The 24,032-nt window shown below is 41.5% G+C and overlaps 1 protein-coding gene across 1 annotated transcript; it reads left to right on the forward strand.

Annotated features, from left to right (window-relative positions):
- The first annotated feature begins 10,325 nt into the window (after positions 1 to 10,325).
- LOC145393817 (uncharacterized) lies at positions 10,326 to 14,640 on the forward strand. Its single transcript, XM_080267861.1, has 2 exons — positions 10,326 to 10,549; positions 14,499 to 14,640. Exons 1-2 carry the CDS (start codon positions 10,326 to 10,328, stop codon positions 14,638 to 14,640), a joined length of 366 nt encoding a protein of 121 aa, XP_080123987.1.
- The last annotated feature ends 9,392 nt before the right edge of the window (positions 14,641 to 24,032 follow it).

Genomic DNA, 24,032 nt, shown 5'->3' on the forward strand with positions numbered 1-24,032 from the left:
GCTCACACCACGTTTTGATGCCATTAAGGCATACATAGATGGCCTAGTCAGTCAGCGCACCAGCACCAGAAGCACACAAGCGTCTCTTCTTGAGTTTCATCAGGTCATCATCACTACTGTCACGACAGTCACAGAGAAGCTCAGTGCTATCTCCTCTCACCTTGAGAGGATCAGTGATCTATTGATGAAGGACCCTTCACATGCTACACCACAAAGAAGTGCTCATGCTGCCTCCTCATCCCCACCTGACTCCCGGAAACCTCAGTGTAAAATATGTTTACCAAATGCCACATCATGTTATCTCTTGGCATTCCTGTGGAGTCAGAAGTCATTTGAAAACTGTTGCACTCAAGAGCTATGTATGTCGCCATCACCCGCATGTTGTATTAATTCAAGAAGCTTTTGTTGGTCGTCCTCTACCTGGGGAATAGGCTCCTTCACAACTGACTATATTTCCTATGTTCACCTCACCAGGAATGGTTTCATTAGTTACCTTCATTCCTCAATACTGCATCAACTTCTCCACTGCTCTGCAGATGATGATATGGTCTTTCAGCTTTTTCAGATAACAGTGAGCAATGGTAGGATTTGCTTATTTAATGTTTATTCTGCCCCTGGAAGGATTAATCTTCCTGTCTTCCCTAATCCTACAATTAGTGCCATGATCTATGTTAGTGACTTTAATACCCGACATCCTGCTCTGGGTGACCTCTCTCCTACTCCAAACCCCAATGGGCTTCCTCCCCTAGAATGCAAATGCCTGTACCAGTTCACATGCTGGGACACTGGTGATGCTATGCACATTCAAGGAGGCACTATCACATCCTAACATCCAGGCTAGTGCCATCCCACGTCAGGTGCTCTTCCATCCGTAACCACTTTTTGGACCACATTGTACTAGCTTCCAATATTCCCTTCCTGCTGCACCTTCTCCTCATCACACTCACGCTTGCATTACCATTTCTCCTACGTACTGCCCTACGTACTACTGCGGACACTCGATCCTGACCCACTTAGTATCTGCCTGGTGCTGTCTGGCAACCGAACTGTAGTAAGCTGTTGAGTTTGATGAATGAACTCTGGCACTGTTGGTAACCCTGACTGTGTCTGGGGTAGGTCACATACGTTTGGATGCATTTATGTTGGTTTTTATGGGATAAATGTAAACGATATTACACCTATAACCTTTAAATATTTATTGTATGATGCTGGATCCCATTCCATAACCCCAAACATTAAAGTGTGATTGTATTATGAATATGTTAGAACAGTAGCCCTGGCAACACACATATGTCAGGCTTACCAACCGGTGGTAGGTGACCAGAGTGGAGAAGCGAAACAGAATATATATATATATATATATATATATATATATATATATATATATATATATATATATATATATATATATATATATACTGGGAAATATTTGGTAACTGAGTGATGTTAATCACAAATTATATCTGTAACACCCTTAACGTATAAAAATAGAAACTTTAAAAACACGCAGGATATTAAACGTGGTATGGATACGTAGACGTAAGGAATCGGAAAGGTTGGCCGCCAGTCACCATCAATAGGCCACACCTTCATCCACCCACCGACTCAGACTTTCTTTGACCGAAGATATTGTTCCCTCCCATAAATGTACAGTACATCAGTTTTAATTTCAAGAACGCGGTCACCGTAATATTATGTATATTGAACCCCTCTCATGCCATGTCCAATTTTAGTGATGACAGCCGAACACCTTTTTATCGTAACATGATGATATAAAACACGAATAAAACTCTCGTAACTGTTACTGTGATATCATAATTGTTATGGTTATATAATAGGTGTAACAACAGAGTGCTGGCAGGCATTACGAATACAGTTGATATGGCAATGTGCACAGATGTCAGGCTATAATTGTAGCTGTAAACTACAGTAGAACATCAAATTATATGAGCTAGTGCATCTATCCAGTCATTCTCTTATGCAACATCCTTTCTACCAAAGGTCCGCTGTTACAGAGCCAAGACCCCCATTATGAAGTACTGTCGATGCATTGACTCTTCTAATTAACAGGTCCCGTAACATTTCACGCATCATAGCTAATGTGATGTTAATATTAGGAAAGGCAATCCCTAGTGCCGGGTTGTGGTTCCCGGAAGTAGTGCAGTGTTTGGATAATCTTCAGTATGGACACTGATGCGAACATCACACCCACACGTTATCTCAAATGTTTATTACCACTCAGTCATGCAAAACGGGAGGGATACAATAAACACAGACACTAATAATTTAGTCAGGCTGTCACTGACACTACATACGCCTTGTAATGCTACCACTGTAACTTTATCCAGAATTATTACACGAAACACGGTTGCTACCCGATTCACAACATCTACAACAAAATTGCTCATCAGCCAACAGATGGTATGGGTAATATCTTGACGTCAGAACAGCCGCACACCGCAGGGCCAAAAGCGTGGTGGCTGTGCTACATCCAAAGTATTGACGGAAGCTAGAAGGTATGTGCGGAGTGCAACGAGGCAAGAAGAACAGGCAGCAAGAAAGAATCTCTCTGATGGGTCAAATTGTCGGAATGAGAGTGGGAGGAGCTTGCGTGAAATTGCAGCAGACCTTGGCATTTCTAAAACATCGGTGAGGTTATGGTTGAGAAGATGGAAGGAATGAGGAGATTTACGTGACCTCCCCAGGGGAAGAAGAGCACGCAAAACCACTCCAGAGCAAGATCGGCAAGTACTAGAAGCAGTTCGTCACATCCCTTTTTCAAATACTTTATAAGTTACAGAGACATTGCAGCTGGACGTGATTCCCAGCACCGTGAGACGTCGCTTGCACGAAAGTGGTATTCATCACCGGACGCCTGGGAAAAAACAATTAACTGAACGCCACCGCGAAGTGAGGATGAGGTTCGCAGAGCATCATGTCCAGGATGATTTGGAGTACTGGGGACGAGCCGTCTTCACTGACGAAAAAAAAAAAAAAAAGTCCTATGAAAGAATGCATTGCTGGAGGAGGAATAATTGCAGGTTATACATCTGTTTGTTAAAATTGCCTGTTTCTGTGCTTCATTATGCTTCCAATCAGGTATCTTTATAGTGGAAGGGAGAACTTTACTCTGCACCCATTAGGTGATTGAATTACTGCTAAGATTGTTCATTTTTCGAGTCATAATTAAGATGCAGAATATAGGCTAACTCGGCCACGAATTACGTATTACAATAAGTATTACAAACATGAGCAATAGGTATTACAGGCATATTGTATTAGGGTATCGTGTTGCTTATGTAACTGTAGACCAATGAATGTAATATATATATATATATATATATATATATATATATATATATATATATATATATATATATAATACTAGAAGTTTCACTATTCCAGTTTTGCTCGTGAAAACATTTTTGAGGAAACTCGAAGCGGTCAGGTGACGTGTAACGTCTGGGGATGGATATCTTTCCATGGAATGGGAGAAATAACAGAAACAGAAGACAGGTTCACAGCAGCACAATATATAGTGATACTGGAGGGTTTATTCCTTCCTTTTTATCGGCCCGAGACCTTCCATTTCAGGGACGGATATTATTTGTCCAGGACAGACGCCCGGGTCACACAGCACGCATCGTCCAACATTGATTTGCTGACCATTCAGATCTTGAACTGTTGGAATGGCCCAGTCGGGGATGTGACATGAACCCCATAAAGAACATTTGGGGTAACATGGTTAACACACAGCAACCAGCTCAGGAGAGGATTCAACAGCAAGTTGCAGAACACATGAGAAATCAGTGGGAATTATTTAGGAGTAATCCTAGACAGGTCTATAACCATGTTTCCACGATGCCCAATCGATTGCAGGCTGTCATTGATATCAATGGAGGATGGAACAAGTACTGAAAATTTTTTGCCTTAATGTATCAAATTCTGTGGTAATCATGTATGGCAATCGAGATACATGATGTTAGTGTATAAATCTGCATGTTGAAATAGGTAATGCTTTGACGCAGTTTTATTCCACTCTGCAATCTGACATGTCAATGATTATTTTCCCTTGCAAATAATGATAGTAAGACTTGTAAACAATTCTGCTGTATATGTTTTTGAATGGGGTAACGACTGATATTTTTGGACAAAGGCACGTAGGGGATGATACACTTGTAGCACATTACAAGGTGAGAAATGAAGGGCAAAATAATTTGCTACTATCTGTCCTACTATATATATATATATATATATATATATATATATATATATATATATATATATATATATATATATATATATATACCATATCCCTTTAATTTCTAATGAGTGAAAGCAGTGGAAATGAGTTATTTGAGACGAGCATGTTGTGTTACATGGAGAGACCGACTGACAAATGAAGAAGTGAAGCAGTGCTGCGGTGTGGATGTGATAGAAAGCGATAGGAAAAATGCACTGACGTGGTTTGGCCAAGTGGAGAGGATGGAGAACGAGAGACTAACGAGGAGAGTGTATACACGTGAGGTGGAGAGAGGAGAGGGAGGGGAAGGCCGAGGATGAGATGGAGGGATGGAGTGTAAGGGATGAGTGAGGGGATGTGAGCTGGGAACCTTTATTAGAAAGGATGTTGCATAAGAGAATGGCTGGATAGATGCACTAGCTTATATAATTTGATGCTCTAGTTTACAGCTACAGTTATAGACTGACATCTGTGCACATTGCCATATCAACTGTATTCGTAATGCCTGCCAGCACTCTGTTGTTACACCTATTATATAACCATAACCATTATGATATCACAGTAACACTTACGAGAGTTTTATTCGTGTTTTATATCATCATGTTACAATAAAAAGGTGTTCGGCTGTCATCACTAAAATTGGACATGGCATGAGAGGGGTTCAATATACATAATATTACGGTGACCGCGTTCTTGAAATTAAAACTGATGTACTGTACATTTATGGGAGGGAACAATATCTTCGGTCAAAGAAAGTCTGAGTCGGTGGGTGGATGAAGGTGTGGCCTATTGATGGTGACTGGCGGCCAACCTTTCCGATTCCTTACGTCTACGTATCCATACCACGTTTAATATCCTGCGTGTTTTTAAAGTTTCTATTTTTATACGTTAAGGGTGTTACAGATATAATTTGTGATTAACATCACCCAGTTACCAAATATTTCCCAATATATATATATATATATATATATATATATATATATATTTCTGTTTCGCTTCTCCACTGTGGTCACCTACCACCGTTTGGTAAGCCTGACATATGTGTGTTGCCAGGGCTAATGTTTTAACGTATTCATAATACAATCACACTTTAATATGTGGGGATATGGAATGGGATCCAGCATCATACAATAAATATTTAAAGGTTATAGGTGTAATATCTTTTACATTTATTTCATATTAACCAACATAAATGCATCCAAACGTATGTTACCCACCCCAGACACAATTAGGGTTACCAACAGTGCCAGTGTTCATTCATAAAACGCAACAGCTTACTACAGTTCGGTTGCCAGACAGCACCAGGCAGATACTAAGTGGGTCAGGATCGAGTGTCCGCAACAGTACATCTCATATATTTCCAGCCTCCTCCCCACATTTGATTTATAGTCACCTGATAACTTATATTTCTCCTTGGAAAACTCCACCCATGACTTTCACAGTCGCTATGTTACAAAACCACACATTAACAGTCGCCCTGAAGCCAATACTTGGACACTTGATTAGTTTATCCTCCAAGAAGAATGGAAAATGGTGGAGGATGGTCTCTCTTTCCAGAGGCAACCAACACCTGAGCATCTGCACCAGAACCAAGAGTCAAGAGACGATCTAATTGCCCTCCAGCAATGCATCCATATTGAATCCTGGCAGAAGTTCACAGATACCATTAACCATCAGACGAGTGCTGGATTCATGTGATATATATTCAACAAGATTGTCAGGAAAAAGCCCTTTATTCCTCTCCACCACTGTCCAGCAGAGTACGCACAAAATCTTACTAATGCATGATCTGAACAATCACAAGCACGCAACCCTTCTACACATATTGAAGATGCACTCTCCTCCTAGCAAAGTATCCGCATTCTCTGTCTGATGGCTTCGTTACTGAAGGCGGATGAAGATTGTGATGCACTATTAACTGAGAACTAATTGCGACATGCATTCATTAGGATTAAGGCAACAGACCCAAGGGATGATGGCATAATTTACCCTGTCTTTCGCCTACTCCTGAAACTCCCTGGAAGCCCTCTGCTACAGCTCTACAATCATTTTTTTTTTATGCAAGGACGAAGGAACCAAAGGCCAGGAGCACACAAAATGTTCCCTCTAAGGGAAAAAAAAAAAAAAAAAAAGATAACAGAGAGCCAAGTTCAAGATCCATACATTTCGAGATGCATGAACACACTGTGTTTGAAAGACTTGAGCTCATAGGCAGTAGGAAAGACAGACACAGGAACTTAGTTCCAGAGTTTGCATGGTGCATATATGAAGGACTGGGAGTAACGGATATCTCTTGTATGAAAGCGTTGGACAGAAAAAGGATGAGAGTTTGTTGCTAGACGGGGGTTACACATCCATCGCAGTGGTGGGGAGATGCAAGCAAACAGTTCAGTGGAGCAGAGACCAATGAAGTAGTGACAGAAAAGAGATAAAGAAGCAACAGTGTGGTGAAGACAAAGAGGTTGAATGGAACCAGTAAGAGGAGGGGAGTTAATGAGATGAAAAACCCTTGACTCCATCTCGTTAAGAAGAATTGTATGTGTGAAGCCTCCCCACACATGGGAGCTGTACTCTACCCGTGTATAAAGTCAACAACTCTGCAGGGGTAAAGAAGGTGTGGAGTCGGCTTAGCACACCTAATCTCTTGGAAGCAGATTTTGGAAAGGAGGTAAAATTATGTTCTTTCTAAGACAAATCCCGAGAGAATGAAACCCCAAGATCATGCAGGATTAAGCTTGATAATAGTAAAATTTAGAGAGTATTCCCGTAGAAGATGTTGTCGGGTTGGTAGATTGCTGAGTTTTTGATGCATTAAAAACAACAAGAATACTTCTACCCCAATCAGAGAAATAAGATATGCCCCTGGAAGGGATATGTGCCTAATGCCTGGACCACCTGCAAGATTGTGCCCATTGGGAAACCTAGTACTGACAAATTCCTCACCCGTCTCATGTTTCGGCTGGAAGACAAACTCTCACCCAGACTGAATGTTTTTCTGCCACAAAGATGTACACACCACTGTCGAACGAAACTCTTTACCGTCCTCTTCCCCACCAGTGTTGTAGCATTCATTATTCTATGTACTGTCTTTGATGTTGCATAGATATCATCCTTGATCAGCTGGTGAAATTTGGTGTCCAGGGAACTTCTTCAGATGGATACGGGGTTACCTCTGTTACATCATAAAATATCTGCTCGACTTCAGCTAGGATATCGCCTTGTCTAGCAAGTCTCTGAGGTAGGAGATGTGCCTCACTTCTCCTTCAAACTATGCGACCGTACTAATGCCAACAGTCTTCAGCATTAATGTCTTGAGTGTCCCTCAGTCAACTAACTCAGGGACAGTGCTTGACTGATATCTGTAATTGTCTACTCAAAGACAATCATTTGGATATAATTTTCGTGAGACCTCCACATCTTGGTGGATGCTAACTCCTGTATTGTAAATTTCAGTATATCTATATAACAAAACAGCGTCCCCTGCGAGACACGAGTTCCTCTGCACATAATACTTGGTTTCATGGTACTGTTACTAGGTATGTCGCCCTTTATTCGTAATAAATTAATAAAAAAAAATGATAATCAACATAAGACTGGCTGTTAATTATCTGAATGAAATGTTATGGAAGTCAATGATATGGCCATCATAACCTTAAACTATAATTGAATTACTGGTACTCTCAAGCTCGTTCTCCTGACAGCTACGAGTGGAGCTCATTTATTGTAACCTAAGCATCCCCATCCAAGAAGTTCCTGTCCATTCCAAATCTCGAAATCATAGCGTTAAACAAACACGTTATTTAAGTGGAAAGGATATTGAAGGTAGCCCAAAGGATAATATCAAGCTTGAGGGAAATGTCTTTAAGGAGAGAGACTAGAAAAGATGAAATTATTCACTCTAAATGAGACAAGAGAGAGATGACTTTGTATTTTATTTTAGAAAAAAGCTGAGAGAGAACATATATTTGTGAACGACAGTGGAAAGACAGGAGGACATGAGTGTTTGGTGAGGAAAAACTGATGCCTAAACAGCGCATATAGTGTGTGTATATATATATATATATATATATATATATATATATATCGTTTCGTTTCGTTTCGTTTTTAAAGGCTCCAACATGCTGGCATGTGTCGGCCTTGGTCACCTAATGGCGGCTCTCCACGCTGCACGATGCATTGCAGCCTCCCTGTTCAGTCTCTTAACCCTAAGGTCACACTTAAAGACCTCGTCCCATGTCTTTCTCGGTCTAACCCTCATAACCCCACCCCCAGTATTAACACTTCTCACCTTCCTCACCTAGTTATCATCCCCCATCCTCTCCACATGTCCAAACCACCTCAATCTACCTCTCTTCATCACAACACCAATACACTCCAGTCTCATCCTACCTCTCAACTCTTCCATCGTAAACCCAGCCCCTCTAGGCCTGGGACGCACTGCACATCCACCTAATCATTGTCATTTCTGTACGTCTGAGCCGGCGAATATCTTCCTCCTTCACTGCCCAGGTCTCACTACCATACAGTATTACACTCCTAACATATGCTGCATACAAAGACCCCTTAACACATAGGGAGAGCCCTCTCAATGTCAGGAGAGGCAAGAGCTCCCTGAACTTCTTCTCACCCTAGCCACAGAGCTAGCTCCAGCCCCACCTCCAGCACACAACATGTCTCCCAGATAACAAAACTCTTCCACACACTCAAGAGATTCACCAGCAAGTTCAATCCATTCACGTATGACAATCTCCACCTGCTCACCCAGGCACGCCGTACACATAAAATCAGCATTATCTCGCAGTCTACCTCTGATACCACTACATCTCTTATGCACCCATTTATCACACACACCGCACAAGATGGAATTACTTCCCACGCCCTTGTGGCAAATTGCACATGGCCACTTTCCCTCGTCTTTGACAGTACCGCCACCAACCCTAGATATCATCACTTTTGTTTTATCTGCATTTACCCTTAAACCTTTTTGCCCCATACCATCTCTCCACTTCCTACACCTTTCCTCCGCCTACCTTTCGTTCTCTGCAATCAACACCAAATCATCAGCATATAACAACTCCCATGGGAGTCCATTTCTAAAGTCAAGTGAAAGGGCTTCAAGTACCATGATAAACAACATGGGGCTCAAGACTGACCCCTGATGCACACCAACGTATATATATATATATATATATATATATATATATATATATATATATATATATATATATATATATGTGTGTGTGTGTGTGTGTGTGTGTGTGTGTGTGTGTGTATATATATATATATATATATATATATATATATATATATAAAACTATCATCCCAATCGTGATTCTTATTTCTTCTTAAGACACGTGGGCTGTGGCAGAGTACGCAAGTCACGCAATGGAGGCAACGCTCAAGGAAACAGAACTGGACAAGTGTTTCCCACTCTTTCTAACAGATGTCGCCATATCAGTACCCACTCTTGTCAACGGAAATAAAGTATGTCATAGTCACTATCCAGTTAATTCTCTCTCTCTCTCTCTCTCTCTCTCTCTCTCTCTCTCTCTCTCTCTCTCTCTTCCATAAAAGCAGTGTAGCTTGTTAAAAGAAAATTTGACAAAAAAATTTATATCTAAATCCTCATGTTTCCAAACCCTTGTGGTTGAATTCCATGTTCTTTTAACTCAAATTATACATATGTGTTCCAGTGTACGGGAGGACTCTTTACTCTGGCCCTGCATTCGTGGAGTGAAATGACTCTATGTTGTGTTTCAGTACATGGGTGATGGTGGAGATTGGTTGGGTGTGAGTGTGTTTGGTGTGGGTGTGGGAGGCCATGACGCTAACTTGACGCAGCAGCGCCTCTCCCTGGTGGTCAGCCAGGCTCGTCAGGTAGGTCACTGTTTTATTATTGCTGAAGCGGTTAGGTCACTGTTACATCACTCCTGATGCAGACAGGTCACTGTTACGTCACTGTTGAGGCGGGTAGGTCACTGTTACGTCACTGTTGAGGAGGGTAGGTAACTGTCACATCACTGCTGAGGCGGGTAGATCACTCAGGTACCTTTTACCAATGTGACGTTATCAGCTGCGGCAGATGTCATGGTGCTTAACGGTGGTGGTGGTGAGTGACGACCCAGCCTTCCTCGCCGCCTTCGCCCACTGGTCCCTCAAGGGCCGCCTCCTGGTGTGGTCCACAAGGCTCCTGGTGCTCACTCGCCTGCCCAGGGACGACCTTGGGGCTCTGCTCACCTCTCACTGGACATTCTCCATGATGAACACCATGGCCATCAACATCGATATGTCTGCACGAACACCCGTGTAAGTTTATATCGAAAGTTACTCAACCCAGTTTGATAACTACTATGGTATGACACAAAACAAATATAAACTGACCAGAGCAGTAAATGTTAAAGATCATATTGTTTCCAGCCACCACCAATAGTAACTGATTAGTAAACATTAACATACATTAAATGTGTAAGAAAGATTTTGAACAAGAGCAATTTGGGCGAAATATTTTTCCCGATATATTTTCATGTATCTTTGTTGGGCTAGGAAGCATAGGAAGTTTGGAAACACAAAAATATGCCTGGTCTCCCGAAACATATGCAACATTCATGTATGGATTCAAGAGAAGTGTACGGTAAGAGAAAGGATACAGACACGGAGATGCCATTAGGAGCATCAATCCTGGGACTTAGTACGAAACTGAAGATGAAGTTTAGAAGTATGATAATGTCTAACAGAAATTAGTTTGGAACAGAAGTCACATAAGTAACTCATGAGAAGTGAGCCAGTAAACTGTCCTGACATCTCTTTTATCTGTTTCTCAAAAGGGGGCAGGTATCAGAGATATTCTCATTTTCTTCCTGAAACAAATTGGAAAATAGGTGTTTTTAAATGAGTTATGTAGATATCAGCAACGTGAATGCAGTTTTAATATAAGTGTACTTGATGCTGAGTAGAGCCCTAGATACTCTAAACAAGTGCTTAGCGAATAAGACTGATAAGCACATGCCCCTGAGACACGTACTTTCACCAAACTTGACATGGACCTGTTCCGACGTACCGGGCATGAATAGGCGAAATTTCAACTCATTCCTCCAAGTGGTAAGGCCTGTAGATGGTTCCCAATGTCTTGCAAAGATCGACCACAAAAGTCCGCATGACTCATGTTTAACTGACCGCACGCAGGTGTTATTTACACCATCGTTGTCAGCTCTTCGTTCCTCGTCTTATGATGTATGGCACGTCAAAAACTCTAAGGGGTCAAATGTGGAGACCCACACACAGACAACGCTTATTCGCATAGTGTTAGTGATGAGAAGGAGTAGTTGCAAGGAGAGTGGAAAGGTTACAAGAGGATGAGAAAAAGGCGAAGTATAAGAGAGAAGTGGAGGAACGATTGGGCAAATATGAATTGGAGCAGATGGGGGACGTGGAAGGTGTGTGCAGGATATTTACAGAAGAAATATGTGCAGCATGTGATGTGGTGTGTGGGAGGAAGAGAAGACAGAGGGGGGTGAAATGAACAGCGTGGTGGACTGAAGAGGTGAGACAGGCTGTGGCACAAAAGAAGACAGCATACAATGAATGGATGAGAAATAGGGGCGTGGAAGAAGCTGAGAGGCGGAAGAGAGAGTTATACATAGAAAGAAAGAGAGAGATGAAAAGATTAGTAAGAGAGAGTAAGAAGAGAGTGGATGAGGAATTTGGAAGGAATGTGAGTGTAAAGTGGAGGGACTGTAAGAAAATGTTCTGGAAAGAGGTGAAGAGAGTAAGACAGGGTGGAAGTGAGGTTAGCAGGGGAGTGAAAGATAAAAATGGTAGATTACTAGTGGAGATGAGAGAAAAAGTGAGCAGATGGAGAGAACACTTTAAGGAATTGTTGAACATACAGGATGGAAGTAATGCGAGTATAAGTGGCTGGGGAATGGCTGGGAGAAGGAGGGAGGTGAGAAGACAGGAAGAAATCAGTAGGATAGAAGTTGTGGAAGCAATGAAGAAAGTTAAATTGGGGAAAGCCCCAGGTATTGATGGAGTGTGTGGTGAAATGCTGAAGCATGGGGAAGAGATTGTAGTGGAATGGATGTGGAAGATGTGTAGATTGGCCTGGGAGGAAGGTAGAGTCCCGGAGGATTGGAAGTCAGGTATAATTATTCCCTTGTACAAAGGGAAAGGTGAAAAAGAAGTGTGTGGTAATCATAGCGGCATTTGTCTTCTTAGTATAATTGGAAAAGTGTATGGTAGGATACTTATTGACAGAGTTAGAGAAAAAACAGAGGAATTAGTTGGAGAAGAACAGGGAGGCTTTAGGAAGGGAAGAGGTTGTGTAGATCAGATATTCATTCTTAGATCTTTAGTGGAAAAGTTTCTAGAGAAGGAAAAGAAGTTGTATGGGGCTTTCATGGATTTGGAGAAAGCATATGACAGGGTGGATAGACAATGATTGTGGAAAGTATTAAGAATATAATGGAGTAGATGGGAAGTTGTTGAATGCTGTGAAGAGTATGTATGATGGTGCTAAGGCTGCAGTGCGTGTGGATGGTGAACTAAGTAAATTTTTCTCTTTGAAGGTTAGGTTGAAGCAGGGATGTGTCATGTCTCCATGGTTGTTCAATCTGTACATGGATGGGGTAATAAAAGAGGTACAAGGTAGGGTAGTGGATGTTAGGGAGGCCCTGGTAAGAGAGGATAGTGTTTGGAAACTCCCTGTACATCTGTACTGCAGATGATACTGTGTTGTTGGTGAAGATGAAGGGGAGCTGCAAGGCTTGGTGGATGAGTTTGGGAGAGTGTGTAAGAAACGGAATCTAAAGGTGAATGTAGGGAAGAGTAAAGTGATGGTCTTTGAGAGAGGTGAAGTCAGTGAATGTACAGCGAGGTTGGATGGTGAGGAATTGGAAAATGTGAGTACGTTCAAGTACTTGGGTAGTGTGATGAGTAAGGATGGAGGTTTGGAAGGTGAAGTGCTTGAAAGGGTACAGCAGGGAAGAAATGTTGCTGGTTCTTTGAAAGCAGTGATAAGAAACAGGGAAGTGAGCATGGAAGTGAAAAATTTACTACATGACAGTATTGTGATACCAACTCTAACGTATGGAAGTGAAGCTTGGACGTTGCTGGAAAGACACAAGTCAAGAGTGAGAGCAGTGGAAATGAGTTATTTAAGAGGAGCCTGTGGAGTCACATGGAGGGACAGGCTGACGAATGAGGATATAAAGGAGCGTTGTGGTATGGATATGGATGTGCTAGGAAGCGTTATGAAGAACACACTGAGGTGGTTTGGCCATGTGGAGAGGATGAAGGGTGAAAGACTGACGAAGAGAGTGTATGTGAGTGAGGTGGAGGGGGGAGGAGGGAGGGGGAGGACGAGGATGAGATGGAGGGATGGGGTGGAGAGGTATATGAGAGAGGGGGGTGAGAGTTGGGAGCAGGGCAGTGAAATGGCGGGGGACAGGGCGACGTGGAGGCGTTTTGTTTGTGGCCACCCCAAACGGGATTGAGGCGTCTGGCAATAGATAGATAGATAGATAGGTTGTGATGCTTGTTCATTGAACACGCAACATTTGAAATGAGCAATGTTCCTTGGCTAAGTACTACACTATTATTATGTTATCTTTATATTTACCGAACCAACACTTACACTACAATATAAGAGCAATTTCTTTAAGATTTCTTGCTTACATATCCTTTAATACCGATATATTCTTAGTTTCTTTGGAGATTGCGTGGCCCTCTTTTTTTGTTAATCATATAAACTAAGTTGATATTAAAGCGCCACAAAAATCACAGAGGAGAATGCTAAGGTGTAACATGGAAACGAAATCTTTAACGTTATGATGTTACGAAATCACCATAGTTGCTCTGAGTATTCTGGTTTGGCGTGTTTAGGCAAACTGTTACGCGAATGGTCATCACTTTTTACGCTAGCTTAGCCTGGAACTGCCATCACTCTATCCTTGATTGATGAGCTGTAGAAACAAATAACTACTGGAATATGTTGCTAGTCACAAAGAAGTGCTATGGAAATTATGTCGAGCTGTAGCATAATTCTTCCACCTCACACACCTATCTGAAATAAACCGCCAAAGAATGATAATATGCGCCAAGATAGAGTAATAGCGGTATGGTAACTTGATAAATTACTCTTTACATTGCAAGGAAGGTATAATATCGTTCATGTTCACTTACTTGGCATATGTTGTGTATTACAGATGTGGAATTTATCATGAATGGTCCTTCAATTGACATTTATTGTGTATTACAGATGTGGAATATTTGCACACCTGCCGTACACCCCCACTGGCGCTCGGGTAGTGCAGGTGGCTTCATGGACCCCCTCTCGAGGTTTCATCCACTCCGAGTATCGAAGCATGTTTCCTGATAAATTCCACAAGTTCGTGAAGTAACCAGTCTGTCTGTCTGTCTGTCTGTCTACAACCAAACGCCTTAATACCGGAAGTGGCCACCAACAATTGCCTTCACATCACGTGTTTTTGCCATCAGGCCTCTCTCTCTCCAGTTCACACACTCCTCACTAATATACCTCTGCACCCTATCCATTGTCTTTAATTGACATGAAGATGTCACTGTACTGTCTTTTTTTTTTTTTTTTTTTTTTTTTTCAAAATTGCCGCCTTTGCTTCTTTACTGCTAAGCTGTAGCAGCGGAAAGACACTGAGATGTGGCAATAGTCACTACGATGTACTACAGAAAAAATAATATGTGCAGTCGATTAGTAGTACTGTCATATTCTATGATTGAGCTATGGAACAGATACTGAAGAATGGGGCAAAACTTCACCAAGGCACGATTGTTGTTTTTGTTGTTGTTGCTCAACCTCGGCCCGTCTCATGGAACAGACCCGTCGACCACAGGTGAGCAACTGACCCTGTAGGGTTGTCCCATAGATTCCCTATACCGTTGACGTTGTGTCTGCGGGTGGCATGTTATGCAGTTTTCCATTATGTGTATGCTGTGTTAGCCAAATCTACATGCTGGGCATGTGCCATCTGTGATTCCCTCTCAAATCGAAGCTGGTAACTGAGGAGGACTGGGTGATGTCCTGCTTTAAGTCTACCAAGATGAACTCGGGCATATCTGTTTAAGGACATCTCCGATGGGTGAATGTCAGGAGGGGGACTTGGATCATGGCGTTGTGATCGAGGTGTTGTATTACCGTGTGTGTGAAATGAGTATATAGGCGTTTTTTCATTGCTAGTGTTGGATATTGTCGTTGAGTCTCTGCAACCGTATCCCACCTCCAGACAGGTTTTGATAATCTCTGTGTGGTGGCTGCTTCATGCGCTTAACTGTGTTGTGTGTCTGGTCCTGTAATGATACGGATGTGTATTGACACAAACTTTTGCATAGAATTATGTGCCTGTCATATCCAAGTACCCTCTGACAAAGAGAACTTAGACTTGATATGTTGAACTTAAGCACGTGTTGGGAAAAAAAAAAAAAAAAAAAAGAAGCCCATGCGGGACTGGAAAAAAATGTTTATCGTTTCAGTTTTCACGGTATGAGGATGAACGCTACAGCTCTTCCCTATGAACCCTATTGGATCACATCAGGGGAGGGCGACAACACCACACACTTCGGCATGGACTACAGCCAGCTGATGTATCTGGCCAGGGCACTCAATTTCACAGTCCATATCAGATTCTTTCCTTCAAGAGTGTGGGACGAGGTGGAGTATCAAGGAAGATTAATTTTGCATCTTTTTAGCATTGTTTTGGCCTGTCATTAATAGTTCTGTAAAACTTTTCAAAATTCAGATTATGACGAGCACAGTTTAGTTTAGTTTAGGTTTGAAATATGCACCTTTTCCACGAAACCCAAATTTTGCAGGATATTTTCTGCATTTTTGTGTTAATTAGATTGTTGCTTCACTCCAACAATTGTATCCAGGATCATCTTCCATAATTATAATACCATTAAGCATTTGAAAAATTAAGGCCCGTTTTCTCTCCGGTTAAGTAGGCATTACAGCGATTTCCTTGGCGATTTATTTTGCTTCCTACACCTTGCTACTCTCTGGTATACTGTTGATATCTTTCCATTTAAAAGACAGATCACAAAAAAAATAAAAACACACAAAAGTTATTTTTAACGAGTTATGCAGAAATATACAGCTAAGGAAGAGGCGTTTGGTACCTTCCTTAACCGACGGGAACAAGGGCTTATGTCTTCCAGCCCAGGGACATCTCATTAGACCCTTACAACCACCAGCTGATTATGATCAAGTTAGGGAGAACTTCTAGTTGTAAAGTAGTCAATGAAGTCTTTTCCCAGGCCCTTCAGTTCACAATCAGCTCCTGAACTACGCAAATACGAAAAAAAACGAAATTTAAGTATAAAAAGTTGTCCTTCAAATGAGAGGCTAGATAACACACATTTTCTGCTTCACTTTGCTTCGTGCAGTGACGCCTTCTATATATATAGTGTATGTTTGTGTTTGAGAGGAATGAAGTCACAGAGGGTGCAGTGAGGTTGGATGGTGAGGATATGGAGAATGTGAGTGCATTCAAGTACTTGGGTAGTGTGATGAGTAAGGATGGAACTTTGGGAGATGAAGTACGTGAAAGGGTACAGCAGGGAAGGAAGGTTGTTGGCACACTGAAAGCAGTGATGAGAAATAGGGAGGTGAGTATGGAAGTTAAGAAGTCACTGCATGACAGTATTGTGATCCCTACCCTGACGTATGGAAGCGAGGCGTGGACCTTGCAAGAGGGGAACAAGTCAAGAGTGAGAGCAGTGGAAATGAGTTACTTGAGAGGAGCATGTGGAGTGACGTGGAGGGACAGGTTGACGAATGAAGAAATGAAGGAACGTTGTGGGGTGGACGTGGATGTGGTTGAGAAGATTAGGAGAAATACACTGCGGTGGTTTGGACATGTGGAGAGAATGGAGAATGAGAGACTGACTAGGAGGGTGTATGTGGGTGAGGTGGAGGGAGGGGTAGACCGAGGATGAGGTGGGGGGATGGAGTTGAGAGGTATATGAGTGAGGGGGGGGTGAGTTGGGGGGAGGGTAGTCAAATGGTGGGTGACAGAGCGACTTGGAGGCGTTTTGTCTGCGGCCACCCTTTGCGGGTTAGGGCGTCGGGCTATAGATAGATAGATAGATAGATGTTTTGCTACTGCAAAAGTAGCACACAGCAAAACGTTTTATACAACAAAACGTTTCATACTACAAAGGGAACGTGAGCAATGTCAATCTGAACTACAAAAGTGAATGGGGGTAACTTCCGTAATGACAGTAAGGCTATAATTACATACGACAGTATGGTTAGATTTCGAGGACTGGCCTAAAGGGTAAAGGGACATGAATTTTTCTCATGGGTTGATTTCTGATGTGGCTTAAGTGCAGGATTAAACATACAACCACGCTCTATCAATTTATCTATTTATATATCTAGCTATTGCCAGACGCTTTAATCCCGAAAGGGAGGCCAGAAACACAAAATTTCACAGAACATAAAGTGGTATGAAGTAATTAAAGGGAATCTCAATTGTCAATCCTTTATCCTTATGACGTAACTTATATTTATCTCCGGACTACTTTTATTTATTTAGGGAAGGCCTTTCGTGGTAAAGGGGTTTATGAAGCTTATAAGTAGCCATAACTTTTCCCAGAATCTCTCCTAACCTAAATTTATTTGTCTGGCAGCAGCAAGGAAAACCAGGAAATAACTCAGGGGACTGTTTTCTTAGGCAGTAAGACGCGTCCTCGACTGGACGGGGAAATATAGTATATGCCAGGTTTAAACAGTTTCACTTACCTTTCCACAGATACATGAACTGGTGACGACCAGGCAGTACTTCGTTGCCAGCGTCTTCCACCCGATCCTACCCATTCATCTCGAGATGTAAGGAAGACTTCTGTGTAACCATCATGAACTGTAACCATCTAAGTTAGATCAATAATTCTTCGGCAGCAATTTGTTTTATAATAGATTGACCAAGAGTTAGGCAGCATCATATGTTAGGTTCCTTTCTTTAAGTAACCATACCCCTTCATTTCGAGAAAAGGAGGCAGGACCACTATGTTTTAGTTGACAACTGAAGCTTACAAGTTAGATCAGCCATTTTTCTGCTTTTGAGGTATATGCTATAACTCACAAACACTAAAGTAGACTAATCTCCTTTTGTTTACGTGGCCATATCTACCCGTCGAGAGAAATAAGCACGACGTCGATCTAACCATTTTGTACTGAGACCACTAAAGTTACCTAGACCATTTAAAACTTTCATAAAAATGTCAACTGTGTATTTTCAGTTAATTAATGAGCATCAGACAGTACAATCGTAAGCCAGTGTTTATGCTGACCCACTTATTCCGCCTCAAAACGGAGGGAGGTCGTGTCTAGAATGTCACAGTGAAGGACAGCCTGTTAGCAAGTGTTAGAATGATAGAAGCCTGGCTAACCTGCACCATTAACAGTTAGCAATGAAATTGTAAGGCCACGTCTGCAACAAAGTTCCTATTGTCGTCGGGAAAAGAAAGTTCCCTTACAGCTCAGCCTTAACAATTTATTTTTTATACGGCTGGTTATTATATTTTTGTATTTTGTTGATGCAGATTTCACCAACATAGGAAGAATTTATGTAATAGTAAAGAGGACAGTAAAGCGTAATAAACAAAATGAATCTGATAGGAAAAAAGTTTTAGGAAGCTTCCAAAACCGACAAGAATACAGGCTTAGGTTATGAATATTTTCTGAAGCCAGCGACAGTGGTAAAGAGTCAGCAGAATAACAGGGATAGAGGTGGCCTCGTAACACTTCATTCGTACCGAATTACGCGGCATATTACGCGTTTGTAATGTCTTTGTTTTATATATATATATATATATATGCAGAGACTTCGCTTCACCGTGAAGATATGTATGCAAACTAACCACAGGAGAAATGAAAGGAGCGACAGTGAGTACTTTCGTATATTACATCTTCAGACAGAGTGAGACAGAAACGTAAAGGGTAGAGGTCTTTTATGCACACCCGCAGCAGGTAGTGGCACACAGAACAATGGATGACCTGAGTTTTTACCTGCAGCTTAACTTATGGTCACCTGCAGCAGGGAGTGGAACATAACAAGGGATGACCTGAATCTAAAAAGGCATGTGACAAAGGAGAAGGGATTAGGAGGGGAGGAAAGGGGAGTGGGAGGGAGGGGGAAGGGGGAGGGGAGGAGGGGAAAGGGGAAGGGGAGAGGGGGGAGGGAGGAGGGGATAAATACTGCTGCTTAACTTAAGACCTAGGGGATTAATGCTTGGTGTGTCCCACACAGGTGTGACTACACCACCAGGAGATGACAGGGAACAAGCGTGTTAGTCTGGGAAATACTGCTTTAAAATTAATTCAGTTAACAATTTATCGCACTTAAAGTGACCATAGCTCATGTTTACATTCTTTTCATATGTGCCAGAAATTAGACAAGATTCTATTACATTTCTTTCATCTAAGCTTTTTGATCTTGCTAGAATCTTGGAGCCTGTCCAGTCAATATGGTGATCACTGGATGCTTTGTGCTGAAATAAACCACTACTCTGTTGGGGTGTTCTTACACTGTATTTATGTTGTGAGATTCAAGTTTCCAAATATTTTCCAGATTGTCCTATGTAAAATTTGTTACAGCTTTTACATGGGATTTTGTAAACAACGCCTGAATTACTGAAAGGGCTGTTCTTGATGAGGGTTTTTTTGATGGTGTTCTCATATTTGAATACTACTTGTACAGTGAGTTTCCTCAGTATGTGAACAACATCAAGAAAATTTTCATGGAAGGGGAGGACAAGGGTTCTTTGAATGTTCTGGCGATCTGGCTTATTAGCTTTCCCTTCAAGGAATCGTTTCTTGGCTGTATTGTGGCACTGAGTTAGTATGCTTTGTGGATATTTTAGCTAAAATATCCACAAAGCATACTAACTCAGTGCCACAATACAGCCATTTTTAGATTCAGGTCATCCTTTGTTGTGTTCCATTCCCTGCTGCAGGTGACCCTAAGTTAAGCCGCAGGTAAAAATTCAGGTCATCCATTGATCCTGACCATCTTCCATTGCTGAACATTTTCAGTCCTTTCATTTACACGGAGAGTAGGCCAGCATAATCTCTTAATACCACTTCATTCAACTTTCTACACAGCACTATATGCACGTAAGATATCACACCTGCTATTCCCACTCTCTTTAGCAATGGCTACTGCAATATTACTTTCAAAAGAGGTGGTACCTCAGATTACCACTATTGGCAGGGTCAGGCTTGTGGCACACGGTCCTCCCAGTCGTCATCAAGAGACTGTGCCGGCAGCGACTAGTGCAATTTCCTGTCATGCTCGTCAATGTAGTAGTGAAAGTGCTGCCTTATTCTTCACGAACATCCAGTTCATTTTCTCCTACAGTCCATATCCCCTCTGCCATTATTCTTCACAGAACCACATATCTCACCCTCAACTGAAATATCCCCATTTTGTTTTCCCGGTTACCATTTTCTCACAAACTTCCATAACAAGGGCGGCACCTGTTGTTATATCAAATCTCAGTATGCAGTTGACACCCTTTTTAACTCATTTTATCCAGTTTTGATTACTCATTGTACAAACTAAATTGTCAAAATATTACCAGATATATCTGAATAATCTGTCGCTCCCTCAGTGCTTCTTTGGAACCCAGTGTATTTGATTCCATATCCACACAGTTGAGTAACCTTAACCTTGCCTTTAGCATCGAAATTACCATTTTGGGTGATTTTAACATACATAATGTTGAATGGTTATTGCACTCTGCCAGGACTGATGATGGTTGTTTAGATTTTGAGCTGTTTGCAGAAGAGTTTAATCTCATTCAGCTGGTAATGCAACCAACCAGAAAACCAGAGAATCCTGACCATTATGCCCATCTCATGGATCTATTCCTGACAAATAATCCCTATCAATACAGGATAGAAGTATTGCCTCCATTTGGATCCTCTGACCACAATCTCATTGAAGCCTCATTAGTTAGCCCCCCCAGACCTCCCCGTTCTGAACCTGTCAAGGTGACCTGATGGCACTTCGATAGGGCAAACTGGGATGGATTTAAAAATTATCTTGCTGACATTCCATGGCAGTCTTTCTTCTCTAGTGATGCCAATTCTACCCAGTCCCACATTTGCGACTTAATACTAGCTGGTATAGATTTATTCATACTAAGTCAAGAGTTCACTAAAAGATCGAACTCTCCAAAATGGTTTGATAGCAACTGTGCTAGAGCAACAGCCCAAAAGTCATTAGCATATAACTCTTACTTAAAATGAAAAAAAATCTGAATAACGCTCTCAATTTAAAATTGCTAGAAACCACGCAAAAGCTGTAATAAATCTTGCTAAAACAAACTTTCTTCAAAATCAAGCATCAAAACTACTTAACAACCCCAATGACAATACAATATTCTGGTCAACTCTGAATTCTTTAAATAATAACTTTAACAAGTCATCATCCATTCCCCCACCAAAATCTTCAGGTGGCAACATTACAAATGACCCGCATGGGAAAGCAAATATCTTTGTCAGTACATTTGCCTAAAATTCTACCATAGAGGAAGCCAGCCGGAATGTCCCAGTACTAGAATCTGACTCTACAGAAACTGTTCCACTTAAAATACAGACAATATATGTGAAATCCATCCTAGACAATTTACCTACCAACAAAGCTCCAGGCCCAGATGGAATTCCACCAAATGTTTTGAAAAAGTGTTCACGAGAACTTGCTTGTGTTCTTGCTAAATTATTCAGACTATGCTTACATACTTCTTCATTCCCTAATTCATGGAAAGAAGCCAATATCCACCCAATTCCAAAGAAAGGAAATTCCTCTGACTCCTATGATTAGAGACCAATAGCTGTCACATCTTCCCTTTGTAAGGTATTTGAAACTTTAATTAATAAGCACATAATTAAATATCTTGAATCCAACAACTTAATTAGTGATAGACAATATGGTTTTCACCAAGAAAGAGCCACCACTGACATACAGAATCTCCTAACTCATACCATCCATCAATCAATCGACCTACAAGGAGAAATTCATGCACTTGCCATTGATATTTCTAAAGCTTTTGACAGAGTATGGCACCGTTCCCTGTTGTCCAAACTTCCTTGCAGTGGACTAAAGTCTTTTATTTCTTTGATTTCTATCATACATCAGCAACAGAAAAATAAGAGTAAAAGTAGATGATGTATATTCCAATTTCCACTCAATTAACACCAGCGTGCCACAGGGATCAGTTCTGGCGCCAACCCTTTTCCTGGTTCATATTAATGATCTCTCGTCACCCACAATCCCATCCATTCATATGCAGATGACTCAACACTTCATAGTTCATTCACACTCAGACACCCATTTCAAAGTCTGATATCTCAAACTCTCAACTCAGTACAGCCATCTCCATAAATCAAGACTTATCTAACATCAGTGAATGGGGACAAAACAACCTTGTCTCATTTAATGCTAGTAAAACTTAATACATACAATTTATTAATAGACAAGTATAGCCAGATTTGAATATTACCTTCAATGCCACAAATTTTCCCTTCTCCAAAAGTATTGAAATTCTCGACATCTCACTTAACAGTGCCCTCAGCTGGACCTCTCATGTCCAATCACTTGCTAAAACCGCCTCAAAGATTATTGTACCGAGTCTATAACTTCTTCACTGATGAGCAGTTAGTTATATTTTATAAGAGTCATGTGCGCTCTCAGGTTCGATACTGCTCACCCTTGGGGAATGCATGTGGAGAGGTTGTATTAAAACATCAAGCCAAAAATCAGAACTGTTAGAATTATTAACCCGTCACGTCCCGACTGGTTTTCCACCACTGACTTCCCCCAGCCCCGACCAATTTTGGAAAAAAAAAAAAAATTGGCTAAAACCTCCGCTTTTGGTGAGAAACATAGAAAATTCATAGAGAAATTGCTCACCTGAGGTTTAAAATACTCAATACAGGTAGCAGTACCTCCTTACCTTACTGTGTTTTCTATCAGGCTGGCTCCAAAGAAAAAGAGTTCTGTGGGAGGGTAACTATTCCACACCACTCATAAACGGTATTTATTTATCTATTTGGTACGAATTTATATGTAGTACGAGAGTATATTGGTTTTCAAACAGTAATATAGGCAATATAAGCATTGTTTCACTCACTAACACATCAACATACCTGACCCTTTTTGATGACATTACCTGATCATCATTTCTGACTGTTTCTTCCTCTAATGCGATGTAAACTTTGTCCTCCACATTGTCATCGATTGGGGAATCACTCTGGCCCTGAATGTCTTTATTGGCCAGGTCACTGGTAACAGGTGAATTGCCGAGACAATGGCATACGGGGGGGGAGGTTATGCAGGATAAGGTATTGTCCCTGCCTGGCATCTTGTAGAGGAATAGAGGAAGGTGTCCCGTGTATACGTACCAAAAATCACGCACGAAAATTGAAAAGTGTGCAAGTTATGAATCTTGCAATTGTGCGACGTACCAGTATGTCGACGGGCCTAGCTGTGACAAAATGTTGCGATGTACCCATACATCGATGAGATGCCTAGGGTTAATAACCCTGCTACTACTGATAAACTACCTCCCCTACAAGTAAGAAGGAATGTTGCCTCCCTTGCAATATTTTGCAATGTCTTTATAGCAAATGCTCAGACGAAGTTGCATCCATTATGCCACCTCTCCATGCCTTCCCTCGTGCTACAAGGGCATCTGGTAGCGCTCATGACTGGAATGTCACTCAGTAATATTGCAGAAATTTTACCTATCAGAA

The sequence above is a fragment of the Coenobita brevimanus genome, chromosome 25 (assembly GCF_032717465.1).
Source record: "Coenobita brevimanus isolate Jiangsu-jjx chromosome 25, ASM3271746v2, whole genome shotgun sequence".
NCBI classification, from domain to species: domain Eukaryota; kingdom Metazoa; phylum Arthropoda; class Malacostraca; order Decapoda; family Coenobitidae; genus Coenobita; species Coenobita brevimanus.